This window comes from Ictalurus furcatus, chromosome 3 (assembly GCF_023375685.1).
Source record: "Ictalurus furcatus strain D&B chromosome 3, Billie_1.0, whole genome shotgun sequence".
In the NCBI taxonomy this organism is placed as follows: domain Eukaryota; kingdom Metazoa; phylum Chordata; class Actinopteri; order Siluriformes; family Ictaluridae; genus Ictalurus; species Ictalurus furcatus.
In genome coordinates, this window is record NC_071257.1 from 24,856,327 (window position 1) to 24,874,765 (window position 18,439).

An 18,439-nucleotide genomic window follows, 5' to 3' on the forward strand; every position below is an offset into this window, starting at 1 on the left:
GCCGGTAAGCGATAGCCGAGAGAGCAGCTGCAGTGTGTGAATCATACCTCATTACTCAAAGCCCTGAAAGCCTGTAGAGTTGCAGACCACATCGCCACTAATCTCTCCGTTTTTAATCATTCTAACTTGACACAGAATACAAGAATAGAGCAGAGGAAAAAGCGTTATAGGAAGACAGGACTTATAAAGATTTATTTCCTATTTTGTTCCCCTTTTCTCTTATCCTCACTCACTTGCTTTCCCTCAAATTCTTGCCTGATTCTTTGTCTATGTAGGTTGCCATAGAGACTGAGGTCTTAATTGGCTTGTTAGAATGTCGTTTTGGCTTATTGTGGTTAGTGCTGTCCATCTCTCCCACGTAACTAAAGGGTGTCCATGAATGAGACAGTAATCAGAAAATAGAGGGAAAGAATTAGAATTGTGTGTGTGTGTGAGTGTGTGTGTGTGTGTGTGAGAGAGAGAGAGAGAGAGAGAGAGAGAGAGAGTGTATGAGGGGTAACTACACAGTAAAATAGAAAGGGTTATGTATACACAAAGAAAGGGTTATGTATGCTCATTTATGTACAATTTGTTCTGGTGATCAGGAGTCCATCTGCTTTCTTCTTTCATACTTCATTATAAATGAGCAGCTACCTGAGGTGATAGAAAGTCATATGCAGCTGTGAGTTGTAGCAACGTTCACCTCGGCCCCATTCTAATTAAATGCAGACCTTCAGGCTGAGACTGAATTGGTTCTCCTTCTATCTTTTCAGTAGTAGAACACTGCTAAGGTTCCCCATGGTGTGTGGCATAATTACAATATTATTTAAATTCTTTCAGACAGCCAAAGCACAGAAGGTTTGGCATAGGGTTTAGACAAGAGTTTTTCAACCTAATATCTGACTACTTCATCTGTATAGTATGTATTATTGCCACAGACAGAAATTACAAACATTAATTTTCAATATATTTGTTAAGTATAGGTGTGCAACAATTATTGACACTCTTTTAGGCAATACTTTGCGCTATCTCCCTTTGCCAAGATAACAGCTTTGAGTCTTCTCCTATAATGCCTGATGAGTTTGGAGAATACATGGCAAGGGATCTGAGACCATTCCTCCATACAGGATCTCTCCAGATCCTTCAAATTTTGAGGCCCATGCAGGTGGACTCTCCTCTCCTCTTCAGTTTACCCCACAGGTTTTCTATGGGTTTCAAGTCAGGGGACTGGGATGGCCATGGCAGGACCTTGATTTTGTGTTCAGTAAACCAGTTTTGTGTTGATTTTGATCCAGCCACAGCCCATTTTAAGATTTCTGCCATTTTCAATACTTGTGCTATTTTCTTATAGCCACTTCCCATTTTGTGAAACTCAACAACCTTTTGCCACACATCACAGCTATAATCCTTTGTTATGAATGACTAAGGGAATTTGGCCTATGTGTTACCTCATAATTATACCCTCATAGTTGAGCAATTTCCTGTTCCTAGTCACCCAGGTGTGCTAATTTTTTTTTTTTAATATCAATGGGAATATACTTCAAATATATTTTTCTCATATGAACTCATAGGGGTGCCAATAATTGTTGCACACCTATATTTAGCAAAGTTTTTTTTTTTTATAAACCTGTGTGTTGATTGCAATTGTTTGATATCCATGAGAGCAGAGTATTTTTGTGAATTTTTTTAAACAAAAGCTCAAAAGGTTAAGCAATAAAAACAATTTGTCACAACCTTCTTTGCTCATATTTACCAAGGGTGCCAATATTAGTGGAGGGCACTGTACTTGTGCTGCTGTATCAATCTGAATTTCCCCTACAGGGGATCAAACTACCTATTATTTTATCTTATCTTATCTTATCTTCCATCCATCCATCCATCCATCTTCTACCACTTACTCCTTTTCAGAGTCACGGTGAACCTGGAGCCTATCCCAGGGAGCATCGGACACAAGGCAGGGTACACCCTGGACAGGGTGCCAGTCCATCGCAGGGCACAATCACATACACACTCACACACTTTGGACACTTTAGACACGCCAATCAGCCTACCATGCATTTCTCTGGACTGGGGGAGGAAACCGGAGTACCCGGAGGAAACCCCCGTAGCACGGGGAGAACATGCAAACTCCCTTATCTTATCTTATCTTATCTTTCTGAAAGCATTCCTGTCAGCTCAAACCAATCTGGCCATTCTCATCTGATCTCTCTCATCAACAACATGTTTCCACTCACTGAACTGCCACTGCCACTCACTGGATGTTTTTTGTTTTCGCAGCATTCTGTATAAAGCAATATCTAGGTAGATGTGAACATTAACAATCACATGTAACTGAGACATGTCACTGTTTTTGGCAAACTCCACCCTGATCGCAACTGTCTGAGTAGTGTCACGAATCGCGACGGTGCAGAGATAGGACGGATGCAAGTGCAGGATGAACAGTTGTTTATTAGAAAGAGAGACAGGCAGACAAATCCAAAACGTGATCCAAAACGTAATCCACAAACATGCAAGAGGTCAGGCGATTGGCAAACAGGCATACACGGGGCAAGGCAGGAATCTAGGTCGATAAACAAAACAAGAAACGAACTATGTCGAGGGACTGGAAGCGGATAATCCAGCGCGAACTAACTCTAAACATGGACCGTAACTATGACTATGATACGAGCTAAACCAACTCCAAACATTTAATCTTCCGCGTTGTGTGCTGGAGGCGCGCGGTATATATGCGGACATAATCAGCGTCTAAACTGCTAGCAGCTGAGAGCAATACAGACCCACGTGAAATCCCAGCCAATGACAGAACAGGGAGGAGACATGACAGAAACATAAACAAAACACACGTGTCCAGATGTCACTACGGTCAACAACGGGAAAGCAGGTGCTCGCGCATTCGCGCTTAGAGCACGCTGCTTAAAGGGGGAATCGTGACAGAACCCCCCCCCCCCCCCAAAGGCACTCCTCCCGGAGTGCCATGAGTCATCCCATTTAATTGGCGGACCCGGCCCCCTGGACTGAATGTCCCAGGCAGAGCCAGGAAACGGCACGGTGTTCTTGGCGGCGCAGGGAAGCGGAGCGACGTCCTCGGTGTAGCAGGGAAGCAGAGCGACATCCACAGCCGGGCAGGCAGGCTGAGCAAAGTCCTCGGCGGAGCATGAAGGCAGAGCGACGACCACAGCAGGGCAGGCGGGCTGAGCGAAGTCCTCGGCGGAGCATGAAGGCAGAGCGACATCCTCGGCGGAGCATGAAGGCAGAGCGACATCCACAGCCGGGCAGGCAGGCTGAGCAAAGTCCTCGGTGGAGCATGAAGGCAGAGCGACGACCACAGCAGGGCAGGCAGACTGAGCGAAGTCCTCAGCGGAGCATGAAAGCGGAGCGACGACCCCAGCTGAACTGGAAGGCAGAGCGAAGTCCCCTGTAAGGCCAGGGAGAGGAGCGTGGGTCTCCGTGCGGCCAGGGAGAGGAGCGTGGGTCTCCTTGAAGGAGTAGGGGGGAACGACGTTTGCCATGGAGCCGGAAGGCTGAGCGATGACCACAGCTGAACAGGGAGGCTGAGCGACGGCCTCAGCTGAACAGGCGGGCTGAGCGACGGCCTCAGCTGAACAGGAGGGCTGAGCGACGGCCTCAGCTGAACAGGCGGGCTGAGCGACGTCCACAGCTGAACAGGGAGGCTGAGCGACGTCCACAGCTGAACAGGGAGGCTGAGCGACATCCTCAGCTGAACAGGGAGGCTGAGCGACGTCCTCAGCTGAACAGGGAGGCTGAGGCTCTGAGGTCACCAGGTGAACCTTGGGCATGGGCGGAGCTTGGCTGGTCGTGTCAGCAGACTCGGGTGGAGCTTGGCTGGCCGTGTCAGCAGACTCGGGCGGAGCTTGGCTGGCCGTGTCAGCAGACTCAGGCGCGGGCGGAGCTTGGCTGGCCGTGTCAGCAGACTCGGGCGTGGGCGGAGCTTGGCTGGCCGTGTCAGCAGACTCTGGCGTGGGCGGAGCTTGGCTGGCCGTGTCAGCAGACTCGGGCGCGAGCAGAACTTGGCTGTGAGTGTCAGCAGACTGGGGCGCGAGCAGAATTTGGCTGTGCGTGTCAGCAGACTGGGGCGCGAGCAGAACTTGGCTGTGCATGTCAGTAGTCTTGGGCGTGGGCTGAACTTGGGTGACCGGGTCGGTAGACTTGGGCGTGAGCAGCATTTGGTCATTAGGCTGAGATATTAGCAGAGCTTGGTCAACTGGATCAGCAGGCTTGAACGTGAGCTCAGGGACGTGAGACTTGGCTTGGACCTCAGGGACGTGAGACTTGGCTTGGACCTCAGGGACATGAGGCTTGGCTTGGACGTCACAGCCTGGAGGCTTGGCCTGGACGTCAGAGCCTGGAGGCTTGGCTTGGGCTTCAGAGCCTGGAGGCTTGACTTGGGCTTCAGAGCCTGGAGGCTTGACTTGGATCTCAGAGACTGGAGGCTTGACTTGGACTTGGATCTCAGGGACTGGAGGCTTGACTTGGACCTCAGAGACTGGAGGCTTGACTTGGACTTGGACCTCAGAGACTGGAGGCTTGACTTGGACCTCAGGGACTAGAGGCTTGACTTGGATCTCAGGGACTGGAGGCTTGACTTGGACCTCAGGGACTGGGGGCTTGACTTGGACCTCAGGGACTTGGAGGCTTGACTTGGATCTCAGGGACTGGAGGCTTGACTTGGATCTCAGGGACTTGAGGCTTGACTTGGATCTCAGGGACTTGAGGCTTGACTTGGACTTGGACCTCAGGGACTTGAAACTGGACTTGGACTTTAGAAGCTTGAGACTTGACTTGGACTTGGACGTCAGAGCCTGGTGTTGGTGCCTCCCCGATGACCTCTTGCTGGAGCTCGGCAGGTGAGCCCACCTCGTGGGGCTCAGGTTTGAGCTCTGAGGTCGCCAGGTTAACCTCCGGCTGGGGCTCTGGTGCTAGGACCTCCGACAGGCGCTCCGAGGTCACCCTGTCGATCCCGGGCTGGGTCTCTGCACGGGCTCTCCGGTGGAGTTTCTTATGCTCCCGCCAGCTGCACTTGAAGCATTCCTGAGAGCAGAAGAAAGCTTCCTGGAGGCCCAGCGTCTTGCAGGTGGGACATTGAAGCTGAGTCTCTCTCCCGCAGCCCTCGGTCATACATCTCGGAGATTTCACCCCCGCGTTGGCCGGAAACTGAAGTGGATCGCTGGTTACTGCCCTGTCCATCTCCTCATAATAGAGGTTGAATGGTGGGTCCACCTGGGGCTGTCCATTGACTCTCCACCGCAGTAAATCAAGACCACGAAGTTGTCCAGGCTGTGAAAACTCCTCCATAAACAGCTCTGCAAACTGAGTGACATCATGGAGGGCTGGCGACCCAGCACTCACCAGCTGTTCTGCCCAGTCACGGGCCGGACCGCAAAACCTGGACACCAGGAACCCGATCCACTCTTTCTTAGTAGGCTTGGGAAACGCCAAGCTGCAGAAATACACCTGGCAGCTGAAGAGGAACTCCAGCGGGTAGCTCCCCAATCCCGCTGTCTCTGGCGGCAATTCAACGGCGTACCTTTGGGGAAATTGCACGGATGAAAAATGCGGCCAGTAATCCGAGCGTTCCCCGATGAGGTATTGTCCTACTATTTCCCTGTTTCTGTGGCGTGACTTCTCTCTCGTCCTCGTGCTGCATCCATGTTGAGGTGGAAGATTCTGTCACGAATCGTGATAGGACGAGATAGGACGGATGCAAGTGCAGGATGAACAGTTGTTTATTAGAAAGAGAGACAGGCAGACAAATCCAAAACGTGATCCAAAACGTAATCGACAAACATGCAAGAGGTCAGGCAATTGGCAAACAGGCATACATGGGGCAAGGCAGGAATCTAGGTCGATAAACAAAACAAGAAACGAACTATGTCGAGGGACTGGAAGCGGATAATCCAGCGCGAACTAACTCTAAACATGGACCGTAACTATGACTATGATACGAGCTAAACCAACTCCAAACATTTAATCTTACGCGTTGTGTGCTGGGAGGCGCGCGGTATATATGCGGACATAATCAGCGTCTAAACTGCTAGCAGCTGAGAGCAATACAGACCCACGTGAAATCCCAGCCAATGACAGAACAGGGAGGAGACATGACAGAAACATAAACAAAACACACATGTCTAGATGTCACTACGGTCAACAACGGGAAAGCAGGTGCTCACGCATTCGCGCTTAGAGCACGCTGCTTAAAGGGGGAATCGTGACAAGTAGTGCTTAAGTCTATAGTTATGCCTGAGGTCTGGATGGCGATGCACAATGTCAGTATTAACTTCTCACTACATACGCACTACTCACCTCTGATTACTGCATATGGTCTCTATAAAACATTAATTTCATCTTCTTTTAGCTCCTTCATTAAAGCATTGCTACACAAGAGTATGATGTTTGTGTCTGTCTGTGTGCATCTTATCTAGTTTCATTCGTATTCCAATGTCCCTGTGTCTGTACGGAAGCTCCTTAGGCTCCTTATGCATTCATCTTTCAGTGAACTGGAAATATCCATGTCAGTATCACTAGTCTAAAAATATCAAAATATACTGAGCTTTGTTAAACCTACAACCTGTTTAACCATGCTCACACTCACTCTCTTTATCTTTCTCTCTTTCTTTTTCCCTCTGTCTGTTTCAGAGGAAGTGCATGCCAGTCTGTGGTCAGGCTGATGGAATGCCAGTTAATAAAAAGCCTTTTTTTTGATGGTTAACAGCCCCGTGAGTGCGGTTATATAAACAAATCGTTAAATATCAGCGCAAGTGCGTAAATGCTCCTAATGAGGCCTTGGGGAGGCGTTGTTTGCAGACAGCTCCACAATAGAATAGCAGCAGTGAGAATTTAGGTCTCTTTGTGTGTGTGTGTGTGTGTGTGTTGTACGTGGATGTATGCGTCAGCCTGAGCTGAATCTATATTTTACTCTCATTAATGTTTCCTTTTCTTTACAGAGTGGAATCCATTGTGCTTAAATTGGCCATGCTGACCCCTGCATAAGTGCAGTGTATTTCATTTTACAGCTGGATAGTCTTGTAGTCTTTTTGGTCTGCCTCCTGCTTGTCCAAAGCCAGATTGTGTCCCACCCTGCGTTTATGCTAGTGAAAAAGAACGAGATAGGTGGAAGGACACAAGAGGTCGGTATTCAGAGGCTTATTTGGATGTGCACTTAACAGTGATGCCTCTTTCTACATTCATATCTGCTTTGGGGAAAACAGGTGAGGGAAGAAGCACTTCAGCTACATTGTCTGGCTTCAAAACTGTCCATCTTCATTTTTATTTCGCCCAGTTTTTAATCCTATCTCTGGCGTCCAGGCACATCCATCTTAAATGAGTGTTCATCCATTCTTCAATTTGAATTAAAGAGAGAACAGTTGAAATGTTCTTGGCTCCGGGGCTATTCTATCACGGCGCGGTGCAGAGAGGCCGGAGCGGATGCAGTGCACTGCGGTTATGGCAGCTGAAGAGAAAATGCCTGTTATTTTTGGCGCGTGGTTTCGAAGCAGCTGGAGCTGTGAGTGCAGTAGCATTGGTTCCATGTTGCACAACATCACCATGTGCTCCTGAACCACCAGGCACTTGCTGGCTCATACAGTACAGAGAAATCTCCTGGTTGATCAGTCACACATGTCAGCGCTATTAATCAATGTCCTGTGGTTTGTATTGTGGTGGAGGACAGCAGGAAAGTACAATCATGTGCCATCATTAACCAGTGTCAGTAGATCTCGGGATGATTCATGAGCATGCTTTTGACATTTCCACAAAACCTACAGTATTCCTTTTCTGAGCACACGTTTGTAAGAGGAAGACAAGCAACTTTAAAATATTCATAAATCTTGGTCTGATTTTCAGTAACTTACAAGATGTATACAGCTTTTTATGTTAAGAATATGCAAGTGAATAGCTACTGAATAGCTAGTGAATAGGTCTTACACACTCTGAAATTCATAATGCTGTTTTACAGAACATTTCCATGGAAAGTGATAATGTATTCATTATTTTACTCAGAGCGCTTTTGCTGAACAGTGTGTACCAATGTATTTGTATTTGTGTGTGTGTGTGTGTGTGTGTGTATGTATGTGCTTGCATGTGTGTGCGTGTGTGTTTGTGTGTTTTGGATTATTGGATAGAACAGAAGCTTGCCGAGAGGCTTTAATAATTTTTTTCTATAAAGATTTGAATTCCCTCGCTTGCTGTGACTTATTGTTTGAATGTCAACTGTACCAAGCATGACAGCGCTTTTTTGTATTAGCATTTAAAAAGAGAAAACAACTCTTACTGACTGTGTTTCCTATACAGCTCCTTCAAAGTTGCAGAATTTTTACTGTATAGAGCTGAACTGAATTTTACCCCATTAACATGATTTTATTTAGAAAAATATGGACTAAATACAGTGTCTAGTTTTATGTTATTTTAAAAAATAAAATTTTCTGATTATGAGCATGTGAATGGTGAAAATAAAATGCAAATGTTGACTCAGCAGCGTCTAGCTGGCCTTGGAGTTGAGCTCTTCATCTAATAACATGCGCAGGTGAAGTGTTATTGAGGATATATTGATATATTTTTTACCTTGGAGAATAAAGCTATTTGCGAATTTGCGAATTTCAAGGATAATATTAGGTACCCTGCTGATCTCTCATGGTCTTAAGGTCTCAAGATGATTGTTAATATCGCCAGAAGATTTGTATTATGAGAAAGCCTCTTTATTTTCCAACCCAGAAAGCCTGCTCTCAGTTTGATTGTGTATGTAAGTCCTGCCAAAAGTGTTGCTCAGAAATCTGCTTTACTTAGCATCTGAACCATAAATGGCCAAATGCACGTTTCCAAATGTTTTGCAAATTTTAAGTGTGCTGATGTGTTTTCATTAATAAGGTGAGAATGCAACAATCAAAGCAGTAAACTAAGCATGTCATGTATATTGGGTTGGCACATCCATCCATTTTCTATACCGCTTATCCTACTGGGTCATGGGGAACCTGGAGCCTATCCCAGGGGGCATCGGGCACAAGGCAGGGTGCACCCTGAATAGGGTGCCAATCCCTCACAGGGCACACTCACATAGACATTCACACACCCATTCATACACTACGGACACTTTGGACATGCCAATCAGCCTACCATGCATGTATTTGGACTGGGGGGAGGAAACCGGAGTACCTAGAGGAAACCTCCACCGCTCAGGGAGAAAATGCAGACTCCGCACACACAGGGCCACGATGGGAATCGAACCCCCAACCGTAGAAGTGTGAGGTGAACGTGCTTTGCTTAAAAAAAAACAGTTGTTCTCAGTCTATCCGTGGGTCCTTAAAAGGTCTTAAAATGTCTTAAATTCCTTAATGTAAGAATAAGGCCTTTATTAGCATTAAAATGTCTTAAATTCACATTTCAAAGGTCTTAAAAATGCAACCGAACCGACACCGTGAAGCAGATTTCTATTTTCATTTTTTGAATTTTTTAAATGGTAAACATTTGTGACCGTGTTGCACTCATAGTGTCTGCGGCTCATCAGTGTTTTAGAGTGTCTCGGTTCACAGTAACTGCCGTTCCACACCAACTTCATCTCTGTCTGTGCTGTGAGTCGAGTTGCTTATAACGTGCATTTAGAACAGCACACACCAGATTCACTTTGGTTTTACGTTAGCATAATCTCAAACATTTTTGTGGACAGAGATTTACAGCATTTCACCTGATTGGTAATGAGAAGTGAATTTTAAAAAACTGTTGCCAACTGAACGGAGATCTTCCTGCAGGTTTCCACCAAAATAAAGGCCACAAGGTCTAACACAACAGTGAATTAAGTCGAAATATATTACTATTGTTATATTACTATTTGTACCCCAAATAAAAATTTATTATTATTATTATTATTATTATTATTATTATTATTAATTATTATTTAGTGCAATAGTAATATTACAAAATAGCAAAGGTTTATATATATATATGTATGTATGTATGTATATATATATATATATATTCTTTAGAAAAATGTATGTATATTTATAGCACTACTTGTTACATGTACTCTGACATTCAATTACAAACAAACTCACAAAAACACTGCTGTGAGGGGGTTATTTCTAATACAGCTGCTGAGGGAGTGATGGTAAATTTGACATATTTTTCTCTTCTAACTGCTGTAATCCATCTCTATATTTTTTCCCTCTCTTGGAAAGTCATGGAAAGGAAATACTGGATTTTTTTTTTTCTTTCACTGTTGGAGCAAATAGTAATGCAAAAAGGATATTTTCTACCCTCTCCTATATACCTCTGTAGAAGTTTCCCCTGTTATAGTTTACTTAACTCCAGAAATTGATGTATATGCATGAACACAATCCATTATGGCTGGTGTATTGTGTAGCATGATTGAAGTGAAGATCAGGTCTTAAATTATTTTGGAAATGTCTTGAATATGGTATGAAAACCACACTACAGCACCACAGTGACTCATGAGTCAACTGCACTTTACTATAAATACACTTGACTGTAGTACAATGGTTTGTTGTTGGTGTTTTCAGAATAATGTCATACTTTCATCCAGTGAAAGTGAAACTATCAGGTATGATCTGTGTTAATGTATTGAGCCCTCCTGACAGTTATGCGTGATGAAGCTGAATTAGATTGAATGCATTTGTGGACTTCCTCTCCTTTGCCTCCTTCCTCTCCCTCTTCTTCCCCCTTTCTATTTTCTCAGTGAACTAATCCTCTCCAACGTGGATGCTGATGTTTCCGGTAATTGGCAGTGCCACGTGACCAGTTCCCGTGGCAACAGCTCCATTGGCATGGAGATTGTTGTTTTGGAGACGTCTGCACTGTACTGCTCTGCAGAGAGGGTGACCGGCAACAAAGGTGACTTCAGGTGTGCGAAGGATAAGAAACACAAACCCATCGTTTCATAATCCACAACACACACATACAGTATTCATGCATACACTTTATTTTTAGCTCAAGATGCAGTATAGCCATAAGATTAATCAAAAGTGTTTACAGTGGAATTCTTAGCAAGCAACAAATCTTCTGTGGAATCACAATCCAAATTCTGCATAAACCAGCAAATTACACACACCTCTCATTTTTTATGATCATTAACTATGTCTATGGTTGGCAGGGCACCGTTCAGTAGTTAATGAGACGAAGCCAAATACCTCGCTCTGCCTGAATGTCTCAGCACTGCTGCTTCTGCTGTACTGTGCGCTTTTTTTTTTTTTTTTTTTAAATATTATTTCCTGTGCTTTAGTTTCCTAAACCTTCCATCTAGCTGCAGTCTGCTGCCACAGTTGCTGCACATTATGGATGTAAAAGAAAATTAGCTCATTTTTATGGAGAAAAAAATAGCACTGCATATTTCGCATGACAAGTAATGTTCAGCCCAGAAATTATGTTTTTTATTTGACAAACATTGCCCTTTAGCATTAATTGTCTCTGGTCTCATACCATTTTTAAAGCCCAAACAGGAACATGAGTTAAAAAATTTTATGCTTATTAGAATGCATGGACAGTGTTCATGGAGAGTGTTTAAAATTATATTTTGAAATACCATTGGACTTAGCACAAGTTCTAGTACAAGAAATATTTGCATAAGCTTGGCACCAATGCAATGATACAATTACATTTCTCAAGCACGGTTTAATATAAGTAAAATACATGTACTGTATATACACGAATGCATATAGTAATTGAGTCTTTACATGATGAAAACACTTTCTAATAGGAACTATATGAATAATTATAAGCAACTGCATAAACATCAGTACAGAAACATTTATTATATTATATTACAGTCATTTTGGTCTTCTGCAATTCTAAACCAATACACTAGTGATCTAAAGTGCATTGAGTGTTGCAGATCTGACACTGCTCTTATGTCCTACAGGTGGCCTAAAACCCAGGCTGGTTTAATGGTCTTTCTTCACTGTGCCATAGCCTCCTACAGCTCTCACGAGAAGAGGGCGTGGCGTAGGTGTGATAAGCAGGGACGGTGGGCAGAGGACGACTACAATCAGTGCCCTTACTCCAGAAATTTCACCCGCATGCTGCATGAACTTACACAGGTGGGCTAAAATGATTAAGATCATTTGTTTGTTCACACTGGGAATAACAACAGTTGGGCAGAGGCTGCATTTATTATGATAATAGGCCAGAACACCTGTTAAGTCGTTCTAAGATTTGCCTAAACATTCCCATGGTTGAAAGGATAAATTTAGCTGGGATCAGTTTCAATTAGTTCTATCCTGCAGATAATGTGATGTGGTATATGTATGCAAGTGTTTAGTTAATAGAACTAAAGGCCTGTTCACACCAGGACGTTTTTTTTTTTGTGTTCACACCCACGCGTTAAACGCGATGCTGAATGAAAGTGTAAATTCACTCAAGGACAGTAGATGGCGCTTATTGAAAATCAGAAATACCCTGGTACACAAGGTGGCACTGCACACCTTTCCGCTTCTGACACCCGCTTATCACTGAGAAGAAGAAGGGAGCCAGTATTTACGTCTTTGCAAATGGTCGTTCACACACTTTTTGCGAACTGGCTAATTGAGATTACATAATATCTATAAGCACCAGCACTCACTACAGCAACTGACATATAATATTTTTGATCTAACATGTTCTACATGTTCTATCGAAATTTAAGATATTTGGTGATTTGGCCACTGCTACAAATACTTCTTTAAAGCTAAATCCTTAAAGTTCTAATTTTAAACAATATACTCTTTTTAAGTAAGTAATGATTTGAATTAATTAAAAGTCACAAAAATAGTATTCATATACTTATGGGAAGACCCAGATATTTTTTGTGAGGGGGCTGGTGGGTATAAGGCAACTATGGTTGTGCCCAAAAATGTTAATGTTCCTGCAAATTGATGAAGTGTTTACTATGAATAGTCTTTATTGTGGTCAATATGATAATACGCTGACTCAGTAATGAGGCATATAGCTATTTGAATAAGACCTCAAGAATATATATGCCAGGTGCAAAATAAATACAGTGGACTATCAATCAGTGGATTATCATTTACATATTTGCAGGGAAGAGACAAATAAACAAACAATGCTATTTAGAGTAGAAAGTGTAGTCTAGTGTAGGATCACTTTGAATATATGCTTGCATCTCAGTGTCATGCATCAACATTTCTTTCAATAAATATGCTTCTGATAAGACTATTCTCATGAAATTTTCAACAGACATCCGATTTAACTCAAGAAATCCAGAAATATAAAGAGTTCACAACATTCAAGCGAACCCCTAGACGTTAAAAAAAAATTTATGCTTTGACGCCACGCATTTTACGCATGGGTGTGAACACAGCCATTGACAGCCATTAGGGTGTTAAACGGACCATTTTTCGCGCCGCGAAAAACATCCCAATGTGAACAGGCCTTAAAGTGCAGGGAGCGCATGAGGCCACCAGGGTCGCATGGACCTCCAAATGGGATATTAATGAAATAGCCACAAAAAGTTGGCAAGTTTTTTTTCATCTCTCCTTTTCAAGTGTGCTGCACACTCAGAGGCAGTACTTGCAAACTTTACTGACTCTACATTTACAGTGCCCTCCACTAATATTGGCACCCTTGGTAAATATGAGCAAAGAAGGCTGTGAAATATTGTCTTTATTGTTTAACCTTTTGATCTTTTCTAAATTAATTCACAAAAATTCTCTGCTCAGATGGATATCAAATAATTGCAAACAAAACACAGGTTTATCCAAAAGAAAATATCTTTGTTGAATGGGGTGCCAATAGGTGTGCAACAAGTTTTGGCATCCCAATGAATTCATATGAGTAAAATATATTTGAAGTATATTCCCAATTATATTTTAATTTTTTTTATTACACCTGGGTGACTAGGAACAGGAAATTGTTCAACCATGACTTGGCATAAATATGAGGTAACACATAGGCCAAATTCCCTGGTCATTCATAGCAATAGGTAAGACCAAGGAATATAGCTGTGATTTGTGGCAAAAGGTTGTGGAGCTTCACTAAATGGGAAGTGGCTATAAGAAAATAGCACAAGCATTAAAATTGCCCATTTCCACCATCAGGGCAATAATTAAGAAGTTCCAGTCAACTGGAAATGTTTTGAATCAACCTAGAATTGGACGTGTGTCTATTGTCTCAATGCACTGGAAAGAGGATGGTTCGAGTGGCCAAAAAATCTCCAAGGATCACAGCTTGAGAATTGCAGAAGTTGGTTGTGTCTTTGGGTTAGAGAGTCTCCAAAACTACAATCTGAAGTCACCTACATCACCACAAGTTGTTTGGAAGGGTTTCAAGAAAATTCTAACTCTCATCCAAAAACAAACTCAGGCATATTCAGTTTGCCAGACACTACTGGAACTTCAAATGGGATTGGGTTCTATGGTCAGATGAAACCAAAATAGACCTTTCTGGCAATAAACACCAGAGGTGGTTTTGGCGCCTACAGAAATTTACCCATATGGAAAAGCACCTCATGCCCACAGTTAAATATGGTGGTGGCTCTTTAATGTTTTGGGGCTGTTTTTCTGCCAGAGGACCTGGACATTTTGTTAGGATACATGGCATCATGGACTCTATCAAATATCAACAGATATTAAATGAAAACCTGACTGCCTCTGCCAGAAAGCTTAAAATGGGCTGTGGTTGGATTCCAGCAGGACAGTGATCCAAAACATACATCAAAATCAACACAAAAATGGTTTACTGACCACAAACTCCTGCCAAGGCCAGCCCAGTCACCTGACTTGAAACCCATGGAAAACCTGTGGGGTGAACTGAAGAGGAGAGTCCTCCAACATGGACCTCAAAATTTGAAGGATCTAGAGAGATTCTGTATGGAGAAATAGTCTCAGATCCCTTGCCATGTATTCTTCAACCTCATCAGGCATTATAGGAGAAGACTCAGAGCTGTCTTCTTGGCAATTCGAGGTAGCACAAGGTATTGACTAAAAGGGTACAAATAATTTTTGCACACCTATATTTAACAAAGATATTTTGATAAACCTGTTTTCTTGCAATTGTTTGATATCCATGAGAGCAGATTATTTGTGTGATTTTTTTTAAACAAAAAATCAGAAGGTCATACAATAAAGACAATTTTTCATGCCTTCTTTGCTCCTATTTACCAAAGGTGCCAATATTAGTTTAGGGCACTGTATCTCATTTTATCTCCTTCTGCAATGCATCCTGATAGTGTCATGTTTTCTCTCTTCAATGAATACCATGGTATTTGTTTTGGATTCAATTCTAGTCTTGTCTGCACGCATGTCCCGTCATGGGCTTGTTGCTCAGTTGTGTTCACCTGTTCTGTGTTTAGTTCTAATTAGTTTGTCCATTCATACCCTGTTTTGTCAATATATCATTACGAAGTCTTGCCATGCATTACTGATATTAAGCCTTTTTTCTATATGCCTAATATTTTCTCATTCTGGAATTTGTGTTTTTGTACTTCCTGATTTTGACCCTAGCTTTCAATACTTATTTCTAATTATGGATTAGCAATGTTTACTGGCCTGTGTTTTGGCCCACATTATAAACTTGGATTATGATTCTTGGATTTGCCCCAGTAAATCATATACTTGTTTACACACTTGTATCCTGCCTCTCATTACACATTACAAATAGCTACACTGGTGTATGTGTCCGGTCACGTAGCCTGTCTTATTGGTCAGTTGAACAAGCAGATTTCATTATATGCATAGCTGATATATTTGTGTTTTATAAGATTTTTTATTGCTCCATATCACTAACTAAATACATACTTTGACATTTAGATTTCTATGTATATAATAAACATCTTTATCAAGATCATTATAATTATTGACAGGGCCTGGGAAATGCCTAATTAGCTATACTGTAGTGAAACTGTTTGTTATTTAATTGAAACAATAAAAAAATTATTTAGACTTAACTTGGCTAAACTAAATGAAATGTATTCACTGTCTTGCATAACATAACATTGTGCATCTTACAAAACTCTTAGTCCTGGGACATTTGAGTTGATATTTCAGCAGATGCTGTTTCGTATTTTAAAACCCAATGGAATGCTATCATTGCAGTCTTCTCTACTCCAATTGGACAGATCTTGATTACTTTGCCAGAATTCTGACACAGGTGCTTGGAGACTGCTAGACTAGTAACACTGTCCACTCAGATAACCTACATTCGACACGAATGATTTACTTGCTCTTGTAGGTCAGTATAATGGCCTTTTTCCCACACTGGTTTTTGTGTTATTACATTACAAAAATGCTCACTTTAAAGCTCGCAATAAGGTTACTATATTACATTCTTAAATGGTGATAGATTAGAAGAGGTGCATGTTAGTATTCTCAGGCATTAGAATATTAGATTATGTCCCTCTAAAACAAGCATATTTGACTAATTGTATAAATGATTAAAGCCTAAATGAACAAATGAACACTATGAACTAATTAGAGTGATCTTACATTTGAAGAAATAATCCTTTTCTCATTATGAACATTACGGAGGTTAAGTGTTTTCTCTATCTCTCTCTCACACGCACAGATACCAGTGAACACCTCCAACGCTCTGCTCCTGGCCCAACAGCTCTCCTCCATAACTAGCGATGCAACAATGTTTGATGACATGGTGGACGTCATCTTTGTCACACATCTTGTTGAGAGAATTACACGTCTTGTGGATCGCCTCAGAGAAGTAAGGGCTTTCCCCAGCCTGCTCTACACAATCTATTCCATTTACTGTGATTCATCTGAGCCATTCAACATTTTAACTCATATGGAAGTTTCTGTTTTTATACATTTTGTGTCACATTAGGAAGGAATCAGTAATTTGGAAAAGATTATTAAAGACCCAGGGTTAAAGCTGCTGTTTTAATAATCTTTGCAAAATTTCTCCAGACTTAAAGTCTCAGGCATTCCACCAAACCTCTACCTAAATCCTCGCCTTAAAAAAATGCATGCACACAGTACAATGATATGAAAAAGTGTAACAAGAGACCAGTAGTGCTTTTTGATTTATGCAGGCAGTTACACACCTGATTTCAGATCCAGCAATCTGCACTGCTTACACTAATTAAATTTGTAGCTATAACCTTGTGTGCCTCTGCATAGTTGGATCAAAAGTCTGCTCCCACAAAGGTGCTTTTGTAAGTTCCTTCCAAGCAAACAGCATTCACATGTCATGTAACTGACTGGAGGAAAGCAAATATGCCTGGCTAGAGTATAACTGTACAGCTAATTATGTCATGTACATTATAATGTTACAATTTGGGGTGATAGCAAATTGCACCAGAGGATATTAATCAAAATTACAAACTAGTGAGTAGAAACATCTGTTTCCAGGCTTTCGCTCAGCACTGAAAAGCCACACTGATGTTTGTGTGTGTGTTGCTCATTTTGCTCGGTTCCACTCATTCCTGGCTGATTTGTTTTTTTCTTTTTTTAAGCTACTGTAATCCTAGGCATATCTCCTGTAAATAAACCACATCATCAGCCTTATTATCTTCAGCGAAAGACCGCATGTTGGCTGTTTGTGTGAATGCTTCTAAAAACTCGTCACTTCCTCTCTCTCTCTCTCTCTCTCTCTCTCTCTCTCTATATATATATATATATATATATATATATATATATATATATATCTTTACTTTTCATTCAGCCTCTTTGAAAAAAAAGAAAGGCATGAGTCAGAGAGAGTTCAGGAAGTGTGTTACTCCTTACTCCCGTTTTATTACAGGGACAACATGGACAATTTCTGTGTGAAGTGTATGGGAGTGGACCTCTCTCGCTTCTCACCAGAAGCGAGATGGGTTTCGGAACCTCAGGACTCTGGGCCGGCCACTGTCGAGGTCGCTCAGATCCTGGGGATCCCGTATGGATCTGGAGGGGAATCGGAGATGAGAACTGCGCTATCTCTTGCTCTTTCCTTCCGGGTTTTGGAGCTTGCGTCATCTCACCCTCTCTGACTCGGGGGAGGGGGGGGGGGCGTAGCCATCATTTCAGATGTGTGTGTGGGGGGGGGGGGGGGGGGATATTCATTTTTTCTGACTTTTGTCTAATTGATAGGTTTTATCTCTTCTTGCTCTTAATTGGCTTAATATGCAATTTATGATTCTGTACTTGCATGTTATATTGTATATTACACTGTATTATTTAAATATTGCAAATAGTGTTTAGTGTACAATGTATTGCATATACATAGCACACAGTATATAATATATACTTGTATATTCACACTACTTTATTCTATTCTGTTCTATTCTATTCAACAGTCCCCAGTTTTTTGCCACTTTGAGCTCATTGCGACCCCTTAGCGCTCAGCGTGGGTGTGAGCATGGGCATGACACGTGACATGAATGACCAATTGTCATGGCAACATCAGGTCATGTAAAGACATATAGACATGTACACGTATAGAAATCAAAGATACGCAAATTGGCCATGGCCAGTGAAAAAGTGTGGGGGACAAATTTACGTTTTATTAAAAGTGC

General features: G+C 42.3%; 1 protein-coding gene across 3 annotated transcripts in view; it reads left to right on the forward strand.

Annotated features, from left to right (window-relative positions):
- The window catches only part of LOC128605862 (adhesion G protein-coupled receptor A1), a 252,530-nt gene that overhangs the window by 92,081 nt on the left and 142,010 nt on the right, over positions 1-18,439 (forward strand). Inside the window, exons 8-10 of one of the 3 annotated variants that reach the window (XM_053621671.1) lie at positions 10,682-10,846; positions 11,861-12,038; positions 16,498-16,647. In XM_053621671.1, coding sequence (XP_053477646.1) covers positions 10,682-10,846; positions 11,861-12,038; positions 16,498-16,647 — 493 coding nt within the window. Of the gene's footprint in view, positions 1-10,681; positions 10,847-11,860; positions 12,039-16,497; positions 16,648-18,439 lie in introns of those variants that run through there. The other 2 variants (XM_053621672.1, XM_053621673.1) reach the window with 2 other exon arrangements.